This window comes from Miscanthus floridulus, chromosome 1 (assembly GCF_019320115.1).
Source record: "Miscanthus floridulus cultivar M001 chromosome 1, ASM1932011v1, whole genome shotgun sequence".
Taxonomy (NCBI): Eukaryota; Viridiplantae; Streptophyta; class Magnoliopsida; order Poales; family Poaceae; genus Miscanthus; species Miscanthus floridulus.
Window position 1 is genome coordinate 67,486,830 of NC_089580.1, and position 19,124 is coordinate 67,505,953.

Consider the following 19,124-nt stretch of genomic DNA (forward strand, 5'->3'; position numbering starts at 1 on the left):
CTCAGATCTGGACGGGGACTGGCGTCAGGAGTGTGCGTGGATGCGAATCTAGATATGTGAAGGTTGAGAATGAAGACGGAATGGTAAAGTGGCAAAGGTATGAACAAGGGATGCGGCGGTGCAGTTATAAAGCACTTTCCCCACCCTTTCGCATTTGAGGGTTTTTGGGAAACCGTTTCCACGATTTGCGTATCTCCGAATTCTTCGACGCGGCTTGTTGGGCCGTAACATGGGCTTTCACGCAACCGCATCCCATGTAGCTAATTTATCGCTACCGTTGGTTATCACTCGCTGAATAAAATCGCTGACTTCTCTGCCATTTATTGAGGCTCGATAACAGTTACTGTACAGCTGTTACTCTGGTTTTTTCTCCACAGTTGGGGTTTTTAGATATCTCCGTAAACGGCTCGGGGACTGACTGCCTGCTCGGCTGATCTTTTTATTATTTTTATATTTCTGACCCTGGCACCACGTGACTGCATCAGCTACTATCAGGCTCGGGGACTAAGTGGGCACACTTCACCTTGCGGTGAATGTGCTCTCTCTCTCTCATTTCAGAGCTTCGCTCGAGGACTGGCTGCCTGCTCGGCTGGTCTTTTACTATTCTTCTACTTTGGACCCTGGCACCACATGACTATATCATCTACTGTCAGGCTTGGGGACTAAGTGGGCACACTTCACCTCGCGGTGAATATGCTTGCTTTATTCCTAAAGACTCCACGTCTCTTGAAGTTGAAGAAGTCTATCTCCTTTTCTCGTGGTCGGACTCTAAGTGGGCACACTCGTTCCACGGTGAAGAAATTTTTGGTTCTGAACTTGAGCTCCTTACACCCTTATGGCAAGCCGTGCTTGGGTTATGCTGCTCGGCTATGGTTCGAGCTGCTCGGTGACAGTACACGCTGTTCGGCAACTGCTCACAACTGCTTGGCAACTCATTATGGTGGTCGGACCATGAGTTCGACTGCTCGGCTTCGTTCGCACCTACCCGAACAAGCTCAAGATGGCGTTGCACTACGGGTACAAGGCGCTCGGGGACTAGCTGTGGGGGGTATGACACTGAATACCCATGGCAGGCCACATGGGCTGCGCCCTTAGGGGCGGCCCAGCCCACAAGACGAAGCCTTGTGGGGCACGACTCTGGTCGATGCCTTCCGCAAGACATCTGAAAGATATCCTGAAGATACTACGAGATCTGTTAGGATATGTATGATCCCAAGATTCCTGTAATCAATTATTACTTTCCAGTTATCTCTCAGATCTAACCGACTTATAACCCTGCTCCCCGGACTATGGCCTTGTTTGGTTGGGCTTTTGGCTTTGGCTTTTGGCCCCAAAAGCCAAAAGCCCAACCAAAGTGGCTGCTTTTGGAGGGTGCTTTTTCAGAAGCAGCTGCTTTTCCGTAGTTTATTTTTAAAAGCTGGTTTGACCCTGCTTTTGACTTTTGGCTTTCTGCTTTTCGAAATTGGTGGAATAAAAAGCTCTTCCATAGTTGTTTCAAGAGAGATAAAGATAAAATGTATATTTTATATTTGTTTAACCAAACAACTTTCAGCTTTTCTACAGCTCACAGCCCACAGCAGCTTTTCCACAGCTCACAGCCCACAGCAGCTTTTTCCCACAGCCACAGCTCAACCAAACAGGGCCTATATAAGACGGGCAGGGACCCCCTCCAAACTTACGCAATATCATACAACAGCTAATACAAACCAACAGACCACAAGAGTAGAGTATTACGTCATACTGACGGTCTGAACCTGTCTAACTCATGTGTCTTTGTTACCTTCTAATTCATACACTTAAATCCAAGGTTAGTCCTAGATTTCATCAATTATCCAAAACCAAACTAGGGCTTTCAATTACCCACCTCTATCATTTTATGAAAGATAATTTATAACCCTAAGAATTTGCATCTAAATTACCCACCTACACCATTATAAAAGACAATTTAAAATAACCCCTTAGTTTTGTACCTAAATTAAGCACATCTTCCTTTATAAAAGAAAATTTAGAATAAACCCCAAAATTTGTATATAAATTAACCAGCTTTGTCATTATGAACAATAATTTAAAATAACCCCTGAATTTGCATCTAAATTACTCATATATGTCATTTTAAAAATAATTTAAAATAACCCATAATTTTGTATCTAAATTAACCGTCTCTACCGGTATGAAAGAGAATTTTAAATAGCCTCATAATATCATTTATACATGTCCATCTCTATCATTATGAAAAATAATGCAAAGCAGCCCCTATGTTTACATTCAAATTGCCCACATATGCCGTTATGAAAGATGATATAATAATATTGTTTTAATTTGTATCTAGATTTTCACCTCGGCAAGTGTAAGAAATAAACAAAAGTATCACTCAAATCTACCTGTAAATTCTAATATGATCTATATTACGATTAATTCAATATCTGTAAAGTATGGTATGCAGTTTTTTTTAAATGTACTAATATTCATAGCACATGAGTTATCATAATTTAAACTAAGGTTTTAACTAAATGTATACTAAGATTCTCGAAGCTGTTATGCAAGGGAAAAGAAAAATATGGATGGATGAAAAAGCATATAAAGAAGTAAGTGATAAGTTTATCACAACTAGATATACAAGTAACTATGTGTCTATTAAGTTAAAAATAAACAAATAAAAATCCATACAGACTAATATAAGTAATTTTTATTAGTTGACATATCAAAATTAACATATAATGTCCCATAAGATTCTAGCATGTGTGAGAGCTCTGATTAATGGACTAGTAAAGATCAATCAATTTCATTTTTTTGGCTGCCTAAGGAAATATGGGTTCTATAATATCATCAAAAGTAAATAAAAGCGAAATGTCTCGCCGTCCATGCTACGTATTAAAATGCACACGGCATCCAACTCCATTTCATTCTTCTAGACCAGGATCTGTTCATTCCTGTTCACATTGAATCTTATCAATACAATGATACACAGCGTACGACAGGGAAACATAAGGATTACATGCTCATTTTTCTTGTGGAAATGTGAGCTACGGGTCTACGGCGTCAAGAATAGCATACGGCAAGGAATAGTGCGCTATCAAACAAGCGTAACGGCAGGTGAACCGTACCAATCAGCTCACTTACCACCTCATGGAATATACAAATGCAATGGGATACAACCATCATGTCTCATATTAAAACAGTGAGAAAGATGTAGGCAGGCACTAGGTGCTCTTTACATGTTAACCATGTCGGCATGTCGCTTAGCACATAACGGACCTTTGCAGTTTATGTGGCTGATTCCCTGATCTACCCAGCTTGTCCGAACTACGAACTAATAGATCCTATGTGTCCTGTCATATGAATTCCAAAATCGGCCATATGCATGATAGCGAAGCTGCCTAGCTGCGTTATTGTTTTATTCCACCACCTAGAAAACATCTGCTTCTGAAAATGCACATAGCCGTAGTCCGAGGTAGTTATGTACGGAGTATTTCCCGACACAAGCTTACTCCAGGACATCCAAATCTCTTTCCAATCTTTCCCAGTGGAACAACGACTAATCTGCGGTTACCAGGCCCTGCATCAATAGAAAAGAGCAGCACAGGATCAGAATTCACAAGTTGCTAAGTTTGAGTTTAGATGGACTGCGCCCCCACCAGAATATAGCCAGAGAGGCAGAGACCCATACCCTACTGATGGTTTATTGCATTGCGACAGCCACAGGTCAATGTGCTTGGCGATCCTCTGTCTTACTGTATTGACTGCTGCGGGAGATGAGCAGTTTGAAGAGTCCCCTGATCAGTGCATAACCAGTGAGCATTCTCATCTAAACTGGGTGATAAATCAAGAGTTTAAGTATAAAATTCATGTAAACTACTCTGCCAACACTAATACACCTTATTACTAGTAGACAGAAAGAAAGTAGATTATTGTATTATCCTGGTGATCGAGGTCAGTATTGTATAGCAATCATAGCAAAGCTTTATGGAACGTTTTTTTCCCCCAAATTACCTTCAGTCCTGAAAGGCCATTGCGGACAGCCCCTCAAATCAGTTCCATGTCCGCAATTTCTGCATTTCATTAGGTACGATGGCACTGCATGTGTTGTGGAACATCTATCAGTACACAAAACCAGCTATCTAAGAAAAAAGTACTTACACCGTTCAGATTTGTCTGACTAATGGTTATGGAACAATGAACACCATAAAGAGTTTTGGAAGACTCACTGTCTTTCGATGATTTCTGCTTGGAGGCATGACGCCATGGATCTTGGGAGCCATTTGTAAACACAATTTTAGAAGCTGTACATATTTGACGAATCGTCAGAGAAAAGACAAGTAGATTGGAAAGTCGAAAGAGCTTCTCGTGGTCACTTTGATGTCACACAACAGACAATCAAAGCTAGCTAGAGAGACGAACCAGTAATTCCTGTGCCTCCATAATACAAGTTCGTCATGAACACATCAGGATAAACGCCTTCCCCAAAAACATTTCTGCATAGGTCCAAATGGTACCTGGAAGTTCAAAACGTGTAAGGTCTATATAGTATAGTGCAGTGAGATGACTAAAGAAAAGTACATAGTAGTCAGTATGCTCGTGCTACTCCAACCCAATATACTATGACTCAGACATGTCAAACCGGTAAAGATATTGTAACACAGTTTGGAATATAAGAACATGTAAAACTTGATAGATATGTCAAAAGTCGAAACGCACGGAAGAAGGATAGGAAATATTACTTCGTATTGATCCTTGCAGAACGAACGCTATCATTTTTGGGTGCCACTTGAAAGTAGGCAACCTCACTGCAAACTTGGAACCACCAGAGCCTAGAACCTAAAAGAAATTGTAACGTGAATAAGTACCTGCAGGTATGTAGATTTGAATACCAAACAAGAGTTGTCATGGTGTTCACTCGCTCTTAGATGCAAGCACATTTTCTATTTTTTGTTAAAGAAAACAAGTAGAACATCATTTACCAGAATCATCTGGAGTTGTTTGCTTCAAATATTCTCGATCATACGAAGATGGTGGTGTCTCCATTTTTTTAATGTAAAAATCTTTCACAAACTGAGCATATGCTTCCTGCAAAACCAATAAATGGAGGATAAAAAAGGAAGCTCTAAAGGGGGAAGAAATAATAGGAAAACAAATATAGAATGTGTATGGTCATCCATCGATATGTTGCCTGCAGAATTTTCACTGAATAGTATAACTGTTTTCCATCTTCATAGATTAAAGCACTTTGCCTATTCCTCTTATTTTCTTGTGGCACAATTGCGGGCATTGAACTAGTAAGGCAATTTGTATATAAAAGATTAATATATATAGTTATTTCTTTCCTCACTCCAGCAAGATATTACAGAAGATATCAAGTACAATTATAGAAGAAGGGACATGTACCACCAAGTTTTTCTTGTTCTTCTTTGCCTTTATTAGCTGAGGGCACAAGGCATCTGGATTCCCATATTGGAACTGCAAAATAGCATGGGCTCTCAAACACCCACAAAAGATACTTTTCAACAGAAGCAACATAGAAAAATATTATGCATACCGTTATAGCTGTGGCATCTGCCAGGAAGAAGAGGAAGTCACCATCATTTTTCAACTGCACGCACAGTAAAATGTATCATCAGAGAGTTGAAGTATGTGAAATTGGCATCATCATCAACTTGTTATATACAATAATATTTACCGTCTGTGCTCCAAATAGAGCCTTCACAGAGTGACTGTCCAACCGGAGCTGTTCATCAACAAGTTTAGTTATTTCCTGAAGGACAGCTTTGCACTCAGGGCCAGCTGACTCTCCAACCTACATAATAAAGGAGACCTGAATTGGGTAGAAGTACATAAATAATAAAGCAGACAGAATTAATATGTGCCATCTCCACCTATGCCCGTACTATCAACCTGCTTGTCAAAGTCGGTGTAGTTGTACACTGCCAGAACCACCCCTGAGCTAGCGAGGCTCCCACAAGTCAAATGGGGGAACTTGAGCCTGAACCAGGCGCTGAGAGCGCCGGAGTAGGATATCCCGATGACGAACCAGGGATTATCAAAACCTGATCGGTTGTACCGGGCATTCAAAGATTCCTAAAGGAAAAAAAAAGGAAAACAGAAGAAGAAAAAAAGGCTCACGTTATTGAGAAAATTAGATGCTGAATCAGGCAACAAAATGTCAATGCAACCTGATAGTACTGCCGGAAGACGGCCAAGTCGAACAGGGCCTGCTTCGACGACAGGAACCTCAGGTTCTCGGTGGTCAGCTGCTTGAAGGGAGAGCTCTTCCCGTAGTACCGGTGTTCCGGCGTCACCACCGCGGCGCCGAACTTCTTGGCGAGCACCTGAGCACACAGGGAACAGACCAGGCGGTTCATCAGCACGAGACGGAGCGGAGTACGGGGAAGCAGTTGTGCAGGTGTCATGTTTGTACGTGCTGTGTTTGACAGTGTGAGAGTGCGATGCGAGTTGCAACTCACGGCCAGGTAATCGTTGGGGATGCCGTCGCAGGCGGACTCGCCGCAGATGCGCAGGAAGACCGGCCCGCCGGGGGCGCGGTGGTAATCGAGGAACTCGAAGTAGCGCTGCTTGAATTGCCGGTGGTCCTGAAAAGCCGTGGCCGGCGTGAGCGAAGGCGCTCAGCTCAAACAAGAATCCTCCCCCAGTACGGGTGCGCCGTGCGCGACAGGGAGCCGGAGAGGGAGTTGACTCACAGTGGGGGAGAAGTGGTCGAGGCGCTGGTTCATCCACCGCTCGTCCTTCGTAAGGTGCCTGCTGCCGGCGGGTGCGGCGGCGGCGATCCGCTCGGCTGCGCGCGCGAAGAGGAAGGCGAGGAGGAGGGAGACGATGCGAGCGCGAGACCCCATCATCGGTCTCCGCCTCTCCGGCTGAAAATTCTCTCCCGTTGCGTTCCACACCAGTGGCTGTTGTTATGTGACTCTTGCCTTGGGCTGGGCTTTTGTGCTGCGTGACGGCCTGACGGAACCGCCACTCCGTCCGACAGCGGCCTGCCGATGGCGCAGATTGCACGTTGCCTTGAACTGTGCGAGCTAGCAGGATGGTCACCAAAACTGTCAGCTTCCGTTGTGACGTCGTCCATGATTATGTACTGCACCTGCTCACTGCAGGACCTTTGTTCATTCTGTGACGCGTCGGAACGGACACGTTCTCCTTTTCTCTTTGGAAATTTTATGTCACGAAATGATTGCGGCAAGGAACCATATGCGTGTCAGTTGAATATGATGTGCCAGTCAGTACAGCACCTCACATGCTAGAATTTATTAACAAAATTAGGGGCTGTTGGGTTTCTACAGGCAACTTCTAAAATTTCTGTTAGATCGAATATTCGAACACACGTATGAAGTATTAAATATAGACTAATTACGAAACTAATTGCATAACTTACTACTAATTTACGAGATGAATCTTTTAAGCCTAATTAGTTCATGATTTGACAACTGTGGTGCTACAGTAACATATGCTAATGATGGATTAATTAGACTTAAAAATTTTGTCTCGGAAATTAGCCTCCATCTATATAATTGATTTTGTAATTGATCTATATTTAATGCTCCTTATTAATATCCATACATTCGACGTGACATAAATTTTAGGAAGCGACTAAAGAACCAAACACCCCCTTACGACCAAGGGGATACATCCCAATCATTTCTCATGCTGAAGGGTATGCGCCAGATGTATACAAGTATATTAACGAATTTGTCAGTGTGCAGATCGTCAAAACATTTTCAAATCATGGCATCGTCTGTAGATCAACGCATCCGGGTCCAGAACGGTGGACATTTCTCACGTCTGAGCACCGCAAGCAAGCATCCCAAGATGCTGAGAGACTGAGAACTTTTTTAGAAACGGAGAGAGTGAGAACTGCCTCTTTTATTTATTTGCCACCGGTGGATTACTCAGCAGCCCGTATGGTTTGCGGAAACGATATAGCACAGTACTGCAAGAAAAGATAACAGATTTTCCTAGGTCTAGCAGCACAGTACTGCAAGAAAAGATAACAGATTTTCCTAGGTCTAGCAGCACATGCTTATAGCTTCCACAGATTGATCAAATAGTAGCTATGCTCCATCTGCTTCCCAGTGATGGATCTTTGTCATGTCCTGAAATAGCAACAATGTTAGTTCAAAACTGGATTGAATTGGAGGTGGCGTAGCTGGCAGTCATCACAGCCCTTAGATAGTGCAAAAGATCAGAGCCAATGTTACAGAGGCATTAGATAGAAAATATCAAGGATAATTGAAAACCACTTTATTCAGTGGCAGAGCAGACACATAAACCAAACTAACCTTGCTCTTGGCATTCTGATAACCACAGGTCCATGTGATCGACAATCTGCTTCCTTACTTTGTTCAGAGATTCAGGAGGTGAGCACTTGGATGAATCGCCTGGAGGGCAGAATACAAACAACTCGAAATTGGGGTCACTTACGTATTATACAATCTAGGGGACTAAAGTTAACTTAATCCTTGATGACACAATGACAGATTGAAAGCAGAATTTATAATTAGCAAATTCAAAGGTCCCCTGCACTATCATGTCAAGCATAGTTTCAGCAAAAGTTTGAATGATGGATCTACCTTCAATGTTTGAAGGAGCCTGAGGGCATCCAGAGAGATCACTGCAATGTCCGCAGTTCTTGCACTCAATTAAGTATGATGGCACTGCAGGCATAGCAGAACTTTCATAAGCATATAGTAGCATCAGAAAAAGAAACGTTTACCGCTTTTATACCGGATAAAAATATAGTATTATAGTGTATGTGTATATGTATGAAACGGGGAAATGGTGACGAAGTGACATGTAGGACTAAAAATGCTCACATTCAGTCTGACGATTTCTGCTTAGAAGCATGTCGCCATGGGTCTTGAGATCCATTTGCAAAAACAATTTTAGAACCTGCAGGCATGTGATTTATAAATTTCAAATACTTGAACTTTTTACCAGTAGGTACACTACTATGGAAGTCGCACTGTAATCTGAAGTATTGTGCACAACTGCACACACCATTGCACACAATTGGATATCCACAATATCGATTTAAAGATCATACAACGCAAAGTTTCTAGCGTGGCAAAAAAAACATGGCCATTAGCACTGCAGATATGAAGCCACTCAACTCTTTTGTTGTGCCTCTACCAGTGTTCATTGATCCTGACCTCACATATCTGCCTGTTGTGCATCTGGAGCACCCAGACCTCACAAAATTGATATGTTACTGACACACTGATAGTACTATCTCGTAATAATTAGTAGTGGAAACCTCAAAAATAAATCATGGTAAATCCTCATTATTTTAAAATTTTCCAAAGGAAGAGATGACTCAAATTTTCAAGGTAAAGGAAAGCAAAATGACATAAAGTTAAGATAACTCAAGGACTGAAGCGAATAATTCAGAGGATTCAAAGGCCATACCTGCAATTCCTGTGCCTCCATAGTATAAGTTTGTCATGAAGACATCAGGGTAGACTCCTTCGCCAAAAACATTTTTGCACAAGTCCAAATGGTACCTAGAAACAATTGCAAACACAACGATGCAAATGAATACAAGGTTTAGAAATGCAATCACATTAAAATTACAGAAGATCCTGGTTGATAGACTGAGATAACTTTCTTTTTTTTAAAAGAAAAAAAAACAGAGACAACTTTCATATGTCGATGGTGGAAGTGCTCATCTTAAGATTTGATAGTGGCTAGTACAGCTTTGTAGTAAAAATAAGAAAAAGGATAAGCAAAGGATACTTGGTAGAGACAAAAGGTGTGACTGAGCATAGTATCCCTACTGACCTTGTGTCAATCTTTGGGGAGCGAACACTATCATTTTTTGGTGCCACCTGGAAATATGCAACCTCACTGCAAACTTGGTACCACCATAGCCTATATGCTAAATAGAATCAATAGTCAAATGCATGGTCAATAAAATAGAAACAATGTTCAGATAACATTAACAATAGCCATGCACATAGTTTCATTCTAACTCTTAAATCGTGATATTGGGTAAAATTGAATGTCAGGGTTGGCATTTACAGGATTCAGCAGGAGTCGTGTTCTTCAAATATTGTTGGTCATATGATGCCACTGATGCCCCAAATTTTCCAATGTAATAATCTTTCACGTAACTAGCAAACGTTTCCTGCATAATAACAGTTGTTAGAGCATGCTAGATTTACTAGAAATTTAGGTAGCACAACTGAAATAAAAATCAAGGTCCACAGGGAATTATCATGTGCTTACTTACAATAAAAATCTTTAGAAAACAGAAATTTTAGCAACTTAGTCATCACATGATTCTTGGAAAATGTTTCCCTTTTAATCCTGCTTTCAAATAACACACTACTTACCACCAAGTCTGTCCCATTCTTCTTTGCTTCAGCTAGTGGGGAGCACAAGACATCAGGATTACCATATTGGAACTGCAAATGGTATAGGCTCTCAATGGTCACTTGCTTTCAACAAACAATGAGGTCAAATATAGAAGTAGATGGATCATACCGCAATAGCAGCAGCATCCGCCAGTAAGTAGAGGAAGTCACCATCATTTTCTAACTGCAAGTATACAAAATAAAAGCATGAACCTAAGAGCAGTCATTGGTGCAAACCTATAAGTTTAAGCATGTTTTCCAGATCCATATATGAGAAATAGCTAAGAAAAGCTTAGGACAAAGAGAAGCATTGGTAGGATCCAACGAGAAGCATTGGTAGGATCGATAAGTTGGACACATCAGAAAAGGAGATATCTGGCTTGCATGAACATACAATTCTTCTACAGACTGCTCACTGGTAGCCAATAACAGTAGTGTGGAAATGCTCAGACTCTAACCCCATATATGATATGATGTATAAAGAAGAAAAGAGATGGAGAGATTGCTATCTATATTGTAAATGCACTCTCTTTTAAGCACCACAACTATATTTCTCTTCAAATTAGCATTGCCCTCTTCATGCATACCAAAACCATCAACACAATATGTAAGATCATTCAACATGAAAGTAAAAAAATGTAGTTGCAAACTAATATGATTGCAAAGCTGTATTAACTAAAAAATACACTTCATATCACAAATGGATACCTTTGGTGCTCCAAACAGCTCCTTAACTGAGTTGCGGCCAGACTGAAGTTGTCCATCAACAAGTCTTGTTATTTCTTGAAGTGCTGCCTTGCATTCAGGACCAGCAGAGATCCCAATCTACAGAGACGTAAATCATACACAGAAGTAGAACTTCAGGAGTTCAGGTACAGACTGAAGTGTTTTAATGTTTAATGTATAAATCAAGATCTGCTCCTGCACCAACCTGTTTGTCAAAATCAGTAAAGTTGTATACAGCAAGAACGACTCCTGAACTTGCAAGGCTTCCACATGTCAAGTGAGGAAACTTCAACCTGAACCAAGCACTGAGTGCTCCAGCGTATGACCCTCCAAAAACAAACCAAGAACTGTCTGCCCCAGAGCGATTATACTTAGCATTTAAGGTTTCCTACAAATGACAGAAATCAAGCTCAGAACAAGGGTCTACACATTTGGACACTGACAAATAATATAATCACATATGCACATGGCACACCTGATAATATTGGTGGAAAACAGCAAGATCAAATAAAGCCTGCTTTGATGACAAGAACTGTAGATTTTCTGTTGTCAAACTGTTAAAAGGAGAACTCTTTCCATAGTATCGATGCTCAGGAGAAACCAATGCAGCACCAAATTTCTTCGCCATCACCTAATAACATAATCCATCAACATGTATACGTTATCTAACAGCTGGAGTTGTTGCATACAAACAAATGAGTAAATTACTAAATTTCGAATCATGTCTAGAGTAAGCAGAGAGTTGTTGCATACAAACGAATGAGTAAATTACTAAATTACGAATCATGTCTAGAGTAAGCAGTATAGGATGTCCAATCATTTAACTAAAAAATTTGCGGCTGCATGTCTGTATACTCATTAAACTCACAGCTAAGTAGTTATTGCCAATCCCATTGCACGAGGCTTCTCCACAGATGTAGAGGAAGATCGGGCCATTTGGAGCTCGGTAGTAGTCGAGAAATTCATAGTAACGCTGTTTGAATTGCCGATGGTCCTGCATATAAAAAAAAAGCATATAAATTCCTCGTCCATACCATGGATACAATGAATTACGTCTGTGTCTTCTTCTGGAGTATAATACCACTGAGATAACAATAGCAGGTTACAATCAAAGCTTCACAACATTGCAACTTGAAATTGAATCAGCTAAGAGGCAGTGCATTACAAAACAACCCCATGCTTTACAGCAGACTAGAAACTCACAGTAAGTAAAGTTTCAATTGGATAAAAATATACAAAATAGGTAAGAAAGCTGGGGTTAAAAAGTCAATCTGTGTAGCAAGTTCACCTCACCCACAAATTTCACAGATCAGAGACCCCACGTCATGCTTTAGAAAAGAAATAAGTAGATAATAATAATAATAATACTGGGTATCTGATGATCTGATCCAACACTTGTTAATTGTACTACATTGCGCTGCTAGACATCGCATACAGGAAGAGCCATTGGTTTCTCTTCATTGTAGTTCTAGGTGACATGACGTGCATGTGAGCAAGCAAAATGGTCTCATCGAAGTCATCCAAGCATGAATCACAAAAACTAGGAAGATTTTGGCATCTTCTACTTACAGAGAAAATAAATAGAGTAATTCGAAGCTGTACACCGTGATGTGCCAGCAGCAAATCTCTGAAGGTTCATTAATTTGGAATGTTCTCGTACCAGAGCTTGTACGTGCTCTGCTACCGGCCTAGAGTCCCAGACAGGGGATCCAAGCTATATGATCCCAAGTTTCCCAGCAGTTCCAACGAACGGCAGAACGACCCTCAAGTCAACATAAATTTGGAGAGAACACGTCGATTTGCAGTAGATACCGTCGGGTTGAAGTGATCGAGGGTTTGGGTCATCCAGTGCTCCTCCCGAGTCAGGTAACGGTCCGCGCCGCCGAGGAAGCCCCCTCCTCCGGCGGTCGGCGGCGGGAGCCAGAGACTGACGGGTTCGCCGCCTCGCGCGAGCATGAGGAGGAGGGCGGCGGCGACGACGAGGTGCGCGGTGGCGGTGGCGACGCAGGCTGAGGCGGACCCCATCGCCGGCTGCTTGATGCGTCCCGGTGGTGGGATGGATGGGGGTGGAAGTGGAGATCGTTTGGAGGTAGTAGGAGCTATGGGCAAGCAGCCAGCACGGCAAGACTCGAGAGCAAGCAAAGCAAATGCCAAGAGGCGCTGGGCGAAACCGTACACGTTTTTTTTCTTCTTTTGTGAGAGCGAGAGACAGAGAAGCGTGCAGTTTTTTCCTTTTTCTGTGTTTGTGAGAGGAAGGGTACACGTACTTCTTTCTTTCTTTTCTTGTGATCCCCATTTAGAAAAGAATATAATTTTAGTATAACTCTAAAAAAATATATCTTGGCTATTCGTCCACCTATTATACTTTTTACCAGTGCTTTTCTTGGCTATTCGTGACTTGTCTTTACTTACCTACCTTGGGTCCTTGGCTAGTTGACAAAGCCCTTAGTGACTGCTCTTTCCATAGTTAGCTGCCCTAACCTGCTCTACTTATCGCGAACCGACACATAAAGCTATGTGCTCTGTTCGTTTTTGCTGATAAGCTATGACTGAAAGTACTGTTGCCTGATTTGTTGTGAGAAAAAAATACTGTTTGTTGGCTGAAAAGTATGACTTATAAGCCAAACGAACATGACGCACGAGCTTACAGGAACAAACCATGACATTTTTTATTCCGCCGTGACTTAATCGGTTGTGAAGGAGGGATGGTGTGGGGATGAGGATATCGGGATGTGTGATGAAAGCAATCAGAGGATGCACATGAGACCCAAGTTAAAGCATTTTGAGTTTAACTAATTATATATAAAAAATATTAATACTTATGATATGTATCATTTGATTTGTCGTGATATATATTTTTATAATTAATATTATTGTAAATATTAATATTTTTATTTAAATGTTTTTTAACTTTAAATACTTTATTAAAGAATGTATTGTACTTTTGTGGACGAGGTGTACTTGGGTAGTGGATTTCTTTCTTTTTTGAGAGAGAGAGAGAGAGAGACGGTGGGGGTGGGGGTGGGGGTGGGGGGGGGGGGGGGGGCAGAGAGAGGGGTAGTGGATTTTGTAACCGCGTGCATGGGTAACGTGGATGCGGATAGTATTGGGCCGCACGTTCGAAATGCTATCCACTTGGGCTTTAGCTCTGTTGTTGTTGTTTTTTTTTTTTTTGAGAGGAAGGTAGGATATTAATTCACTTTAGAAGTGTTTTACATCAACAAGCACAGGAGGGGACTCAAGCCATATATATCTTCCAGAACTAAGAGTACATGTAGATTTTGCTAGCATATGAGCCTCCCTATTAAAATTCCTACCTTAATGTGGAAACCGCATAAAACTAAAAGACTTTGATCTTTCATGCATATCTCGGAGAATCAGAACATCGAGGCGTCTCCCTGAGCTCTGTTGTTGTTGTAGTGCGGGGAGCCGGAGACACTCGTTGTCTGAGGGATTGGACTTAGTGAGATCAATGGGCCTCATTCTGTCGCACCGGGCCGTTCGCGGGCTCTAGAATTTCGTCGGTCTTTGCTTTGTAGTATCAGTTTCTTGCCTCATCCTTTTCTCTATTTCCTTTTTGGGGTCCCATGTAAAAAAATGCAGCTTCCACTACCAATGCACAGTACATAGGGTTTTGATGTGAACAAAACGTTTACACTGCAACTTAGAGTAGCGTGAGTATTGACATCGGTCAAAATTGCCTCCGTCACGTACAAAATCCAAGCATTTGAGCTACGCACAAACGGCGTGTTCGCTAGTTGGTTTCTGTACTGGTTTAGGCTGGCTGGTACTGATTTGTTATGAGAGAAAAACACCGTTAGCTGGTTGAATAAGCCTGGCTGAAATCAACAAGGGAACAGAGTGAAAATCCCATCGACTTCTCTCCCACTGACTACAGCCCTTTTCAGCACGGAACCAACGAAGAAAAGAAAAGAAAAAAAAAACAACGCTTCCAATAAAGTCACGAATAACAGTGTTATTACTTAGGGTGTGTTTAGATCCAAAATTTTTGGGTTTTGGGTACTGTAGCACTTTCGTTTTTATTTGGTAATTAGTGTCTAATTATGGACTAATTAGGTTCAAAAGTTTCGTCTCGCGATTTCTTATCCAACTGTGCAATTAGTTTTTTTTTTCGTCTACATTTAGTACTCCATGCATGTGCCGCAAGATTTGATGTGACGGGTACTCTGCAAATTTTTTTGCGAACTAAACGGGGCCTTAGGCATTTAGGCGGCGTACTTGAAACGACAGCGAGGAGCATCAGGCATCGCACGGCGCTAAACGCTTGCGGTCAAATTTAAAAAGCAGGCGACGATCGAGGCGATCGAGCCGGCCACTGCCAAGCGCGTACGTGCGCGCAGGCCCGCGCCGCAGAACAGACAAAAACAACGCCAACGAGGGGGACGGGGAGGGGGGCCGCGCGGCGCGGCGTGCGAGTAGCAGTAGGTGACCGGTGTTTCGGTTGGTAGCTGCTGCTACTATCCTACGTGTGATACGGCGATATTCCCCGCGCTGCCCGGGCCTCCTGCTCGTCAGCCGTGAGGCAGCCATCGCCGCGCGCACGCAGCACAGCAGAAGACGCCGAGGGGAGCCGGTGGCCCGGGCCTTGTCGCCCGGCTGGCTGGTCGCTCCGCTCCAGACACAGGCACAGCAGAGACGGTTGTAGCAGGTTGTACGAGTCGCCTACTCCTACACTTGTGCGCGCTTGCTGCTGCCTCGCCGTCACCGAGCGGACGGAGGCGCCTACAAGATGGGACAGGGGGTGACGGGAGCGGTAGGTGCGGCTTGTTCGACGGTCAGAGCGTGCCTGGGCATCCATGGGAGGGGCTTGTGTGTTGAAGGAGCTTATCTAGTGCTAATCCGGGTGCGTTGTTGTTAGTTGTTAGTCTACGACGACGGCAGATTTGGGGGCCTGGCTGTTCCACCAGAAACGGTAGGGCGGTGGATGTTTAGGCGGGGAGCAAAACTAGTCTCGCCTAACATCGCCTTTGACTGGACAGACAATGTACGTACGTCCCTCTGAATCTCTGTCAATGGAGTGAGTGAGCACGACTACGTACGCTGTGGTCGTGTTCCACAATCCACACACACAACTACTCGTAGTAGGAAGGTACAGCAACAAAGAAAGGATATTTGCCCTCTGTGCCCCTGTCCTCGAACACCGATAGATGCAGCAGTGCGTGGAATCTCTACGGTTCTGGCGTGGCAGTAAGTAGCTAGCAGCGATGTTCTTGATCAGTGATCACTAGCACATACTACTGCGCGCGTCGACAGGTCCATTTCTTTTCCCTTTTCAGGCTGCCACGTCAGAAGCTCTGAATCGGTTTAGTACTGCCTGCGAACACCACACAGGACATGACAAAGACAAAAGCCCTCACCCCTCATCGATGTGGCGACGTCTACGACTGCGGCGCGCGTAGACGCGGAGGCTGCAAAGCATAGGAAAACAACTCACGAACCCCTCGCGTGCACGATGATGCACCTGAGACCCACCTGACGCTCAAAACCCTGCGCCTCTCAGGTCTGGTCCAGCGAGGCAAATGTGCATGGGAAACGAACGTATCGGACGAGTTCCGTCCGTCCGCGCAAGGTCCGAGGCCACCACCCACCAGTTAGCAGTTAGTACACGACAGACAGATTGGCAAGCTTGGACCGTGCGCGAGCGGCGAGACCACGAGACTACGAGAGCGAAGGCGCTTCTCGTTCTCGTGGTCGTAGTCGTGCTGTGTTGCTTGCTCCTCCTTGCCCCCACGCGGCCCCGACACCGACCCCGACGCGACAAGCACACCAAACCGTCGCGTCCTGCCCCTCCTGCGGCGCGCGCAGGCGCTACCGGCCACCGCCTGCCTGCCGATTCCCAGGACGCTCTCCTTCGGTCCCTGCCTCAGGCCTCGGCTGCCCCCGCCTTCTTTTTGCAGAGCCGGCGCGTAGTACATACATTTATATAATCAGCACGTTCGCTTGTCGCCTAAACCGTCGCTCACACCAGCTAGCCAATGATGTTTTTCTCTCATAATAAATCAGCACCAGCAAGCCTAAACCAACCAATAAACCAACCAGTGAACAGGATCATGATGACAATGTTCAGTTTGTTTATTTTTTTTACAAAGCTGTACAGACATTTATATAATATCAAATAAATATAAGTATTGCTAGATTTATTGTGCAATATATTTTCATAGCATAGTAATTTAGAATCATAATCGTTTATACCTATTTTTATAAACATAGTTAATCTTTAAATAATTTGATGTGAACTAGAGATAAAAGTGTACTACTCCCTCCGTTCAGAAAAAAATGCAACTACGTGTTGCGTGCCAGCAAAAGTAGTTCACGTAAATATTAATATTTTTTTATATCATAAATATTGATATTTTTTATCTATAATGGATCGAACTTAAGATACAAAACTATAACGTTGTGCTATAATTGCATTTTTTTTCTGGACGGAGGGGTACTATTTTTGCGATGGAAAGAGTGTACATTATGGCATGCATCAAAAGAAACCACCAGCAGGTAGGGCGCAAGGACACTGCAGTGTGTTTTGCGCGACACTGTCACTGTGTGAATAGCTGAAAAAGGCCTCGGTGCCCGTTGCGGCTGCTACATGCTACTAGGGAGACGGGGACAAGAGCGGTTGAGATTCCTCGGGCTGTGAAGCGATTACAGTCTACAGAGGCTTGTTGCTACGTGCTGTAGCTCGAATCTTCAGATGTTCTTGTGGCTGAAACTCTGGTCTTGGTCTGTCCCCGAGCGGTTTCTGTTCCTCACTTCCACGTTGATGTGGGCCGGAGTCATATAATTAATGAGAGATTTCTCGATCTTGCGTCAAGAAGGGACAGGCGCTCTGGCGATCAATCAATTTAGCAGAGAACGAAAGATTTTTCACGACGACAATTTCTGATTGTGCGTCGTCTGTACTCTGTACCGAAGGAGAGAAGCCTATATATGATGATATTTTCATATGATTACGCACGGCATTAAGGGCCTAGACAGACCAAGTCAAGTCCATTAGTGCGGCAATCATGCCATGTCACGGTGGTACGTACGAAAGCTTAGCAAGTTTTTCTTCCTTTCAACAACTGAGGAATTCCGGTTTTTTCGGCTTATTTTTTCAGCCGGAGCAGTGTTTTTCTCTCCCAATATTCCAGTATGAACAGTGTTTTCAGCACAAACAGTAAAAAATCAGTCCATCCGAACACTCCGAGAAGCCGATGAGAGTTAATCAGAACAGAAGAACAGTACCGAAGGTCTGATACTCTGATGCGTTGCTATGTTGTCTAATCAGAATGGCCGCTGAATTCAAATGGATCGGTCACCCGTGTTTCGGCTCATCAATAATAAATTAGACTTGGTGGCTCATATGAAGTTAAACAAATAAAAATAGAATAGCCTAACGTGCTACTATTAAAAATAGGTGAGTATAGACACATGAATCATAAAATGTGCAAGCTTAGCTCTTTGGCCCCGTTCGCTTTGCTAAAAAAACAAGCCGAAACATTGTTCTGGCTGATTTATTGTGAGAGAGAAAAATATTATTCCGACTGAAAAAATAAGCTGAAAAAGACGGATTATAAGAGAAGCGAAGAGGGCCAAGCTATCTAGTTGCTTTGGTGTGTAGGCCACTATGTAACTCGGTAGTGGTACGGTGGCAGTTTAAGCATGTTCGCTTGGTCGTAAACGATCGTAAATTTTCAACCAGAACAGTATTTTTCTCTCACACCAAACCAGTCAGCAGTAATAATCCACGATCATATACGATCGTATCAGCACCAGCCGAACAGACTGTTAGTCGGTGGCCGCTGTCTGTGGCTTGCCTCTCACGCTCCCTGGCGTTGTGCCAGTCAAGTTTGTCTTTGAACTTCTAATCCTTTTATTATGAAACACATGTTCGCGAAAAAAGTTGTTTTTTTATCATTCTCTGTCTTTCTTACTAAATAAAAATATGCTATGAAGTTGCTATTTTAACACTATTGGAGCTAAGTATAATAAAAAGTTCCTATAGAGAAGGTTGGTGGTTACGTGTGCAGCCATCTA

General features: G+C 43.1%; 2 protein-coding genes across 2 annotated transcripts; both read right to left on the bottom strand.

Annotated features, from left to right (window-relative positions):
* Positions 1 to 3,224: 3,224 nt before the first annotated feature.
* On the bottom strand, positions 3,225 to 6,913 carry LOC136486234 (probable serine protease EDA2). The gene is made up of 14 exons (XM_066483111.1): positions 6,693 to 6,913; positions 6,459 to 6,584; positions 6,168 to 6,323; positions 5,890 to 6,072; positions 5,675 to 5,791; positions 5,534 to 5,587; positions 5,383 to 5,454; positions 4,959 to 5,064; positions 4,719 to 4,815; positions 4,399 to 4,493; positions 4,206 to 4,280; positions 3,991 to 4,074; positions 3,636 to 3,773; positions 3,225 to 3,556 (listed from the first exon to the last, which is right to left on the bottom strand). The coding sequence occupies exons 1-14, from the start codon at positions 6,846 to 6,848 to the stop codon at positions 3,456 to 3,458; spliced, it is 1,560 nt and encodes a 519-aa protein (XP_066339208.1). The 5' UTR covers positions 6,849 to 6,913; the 3' UTR covers positions 3,225 to 3,455.
* Positions 6,914 to 8,814: 1,901 nt separating this feature from the next.
* On the bottom strand, positions 8,815 to 13,241 carry LOC136486240 (probable serine protease EDA2). Its single transcript, XM_066483122.1, has 11 exons — positions 12,900 to 13,241; positions 11,956 to 12,081; positions 11,563 to 11,718; positions 11,293 to 11,475; positions 11,070 to 11,186; positions 10,492 to 10,545; positions 10,341 to 10,412; positions 10,027 to 10,132; positions 9,787 to 9,883; positions 9,415 to 9,509; positions 8,815 to 8,898 (listed from the first exon to the last, which is right to left on the bottom strand). The coding sequence occupies exons 1-11, from the start codon at positions 13,110 to 13,112 to the stop codon at positions 8,825 to 8,827; spliced, it is 1,293 nt and encodes a 430-aa protein (XP_066339219.1). The 5' UTR covers positions 13,113 to 13,241; the 3' UTR covers positions 8,815 to 8,824.
* Positions 13,242 to 19,124: the final 5,883 nt, after the last annotated feature.

Coding starts and splice junctions, on each gene's coding strand:
- LOC136486234 (XM_066483111.1), bottom strand. CDS start 6,848: ATGATGGGGTCTCGCGCTCGCATCGTCTCCCTCCTCCTCGCCTTCCTC. Junction 5,792..5,889: donor ACACCGACTTTGACAAGCAG/GTTGATAGTACG, acceptor TTTATTATGTAG/GTTGGAGAGTCAGCTGGCCC. Junction 5,588..5,674: donor CTCTATTTGGAGCACAGACG/GTAAATATTATT, acceptor CTGTGCGTGCAG/TTGAAAAATGATGGTGACTT.
- LOC136486240 (XM_066483122.1), bottom strand. CDS start 13,112: ATGGGGTCCGCCTCAGCCTGCGTCGCCACCGCCACCGCGCACCTCGTC. Junction 11,187..11,292: donor TTACTGATTTTGACAAACAG/GTTGGTGCAGGA, acceptor ACGTCTCTGTAG/ATTGGGATCTCTGCTGGTCC. Junction 9,510..9,786: donor TCCCCAAAGATTGACACAAG/GTCAGTAGGGAT, acceptor AATTGTTTCTAG/GTACCATTTGGACTTGTGCA.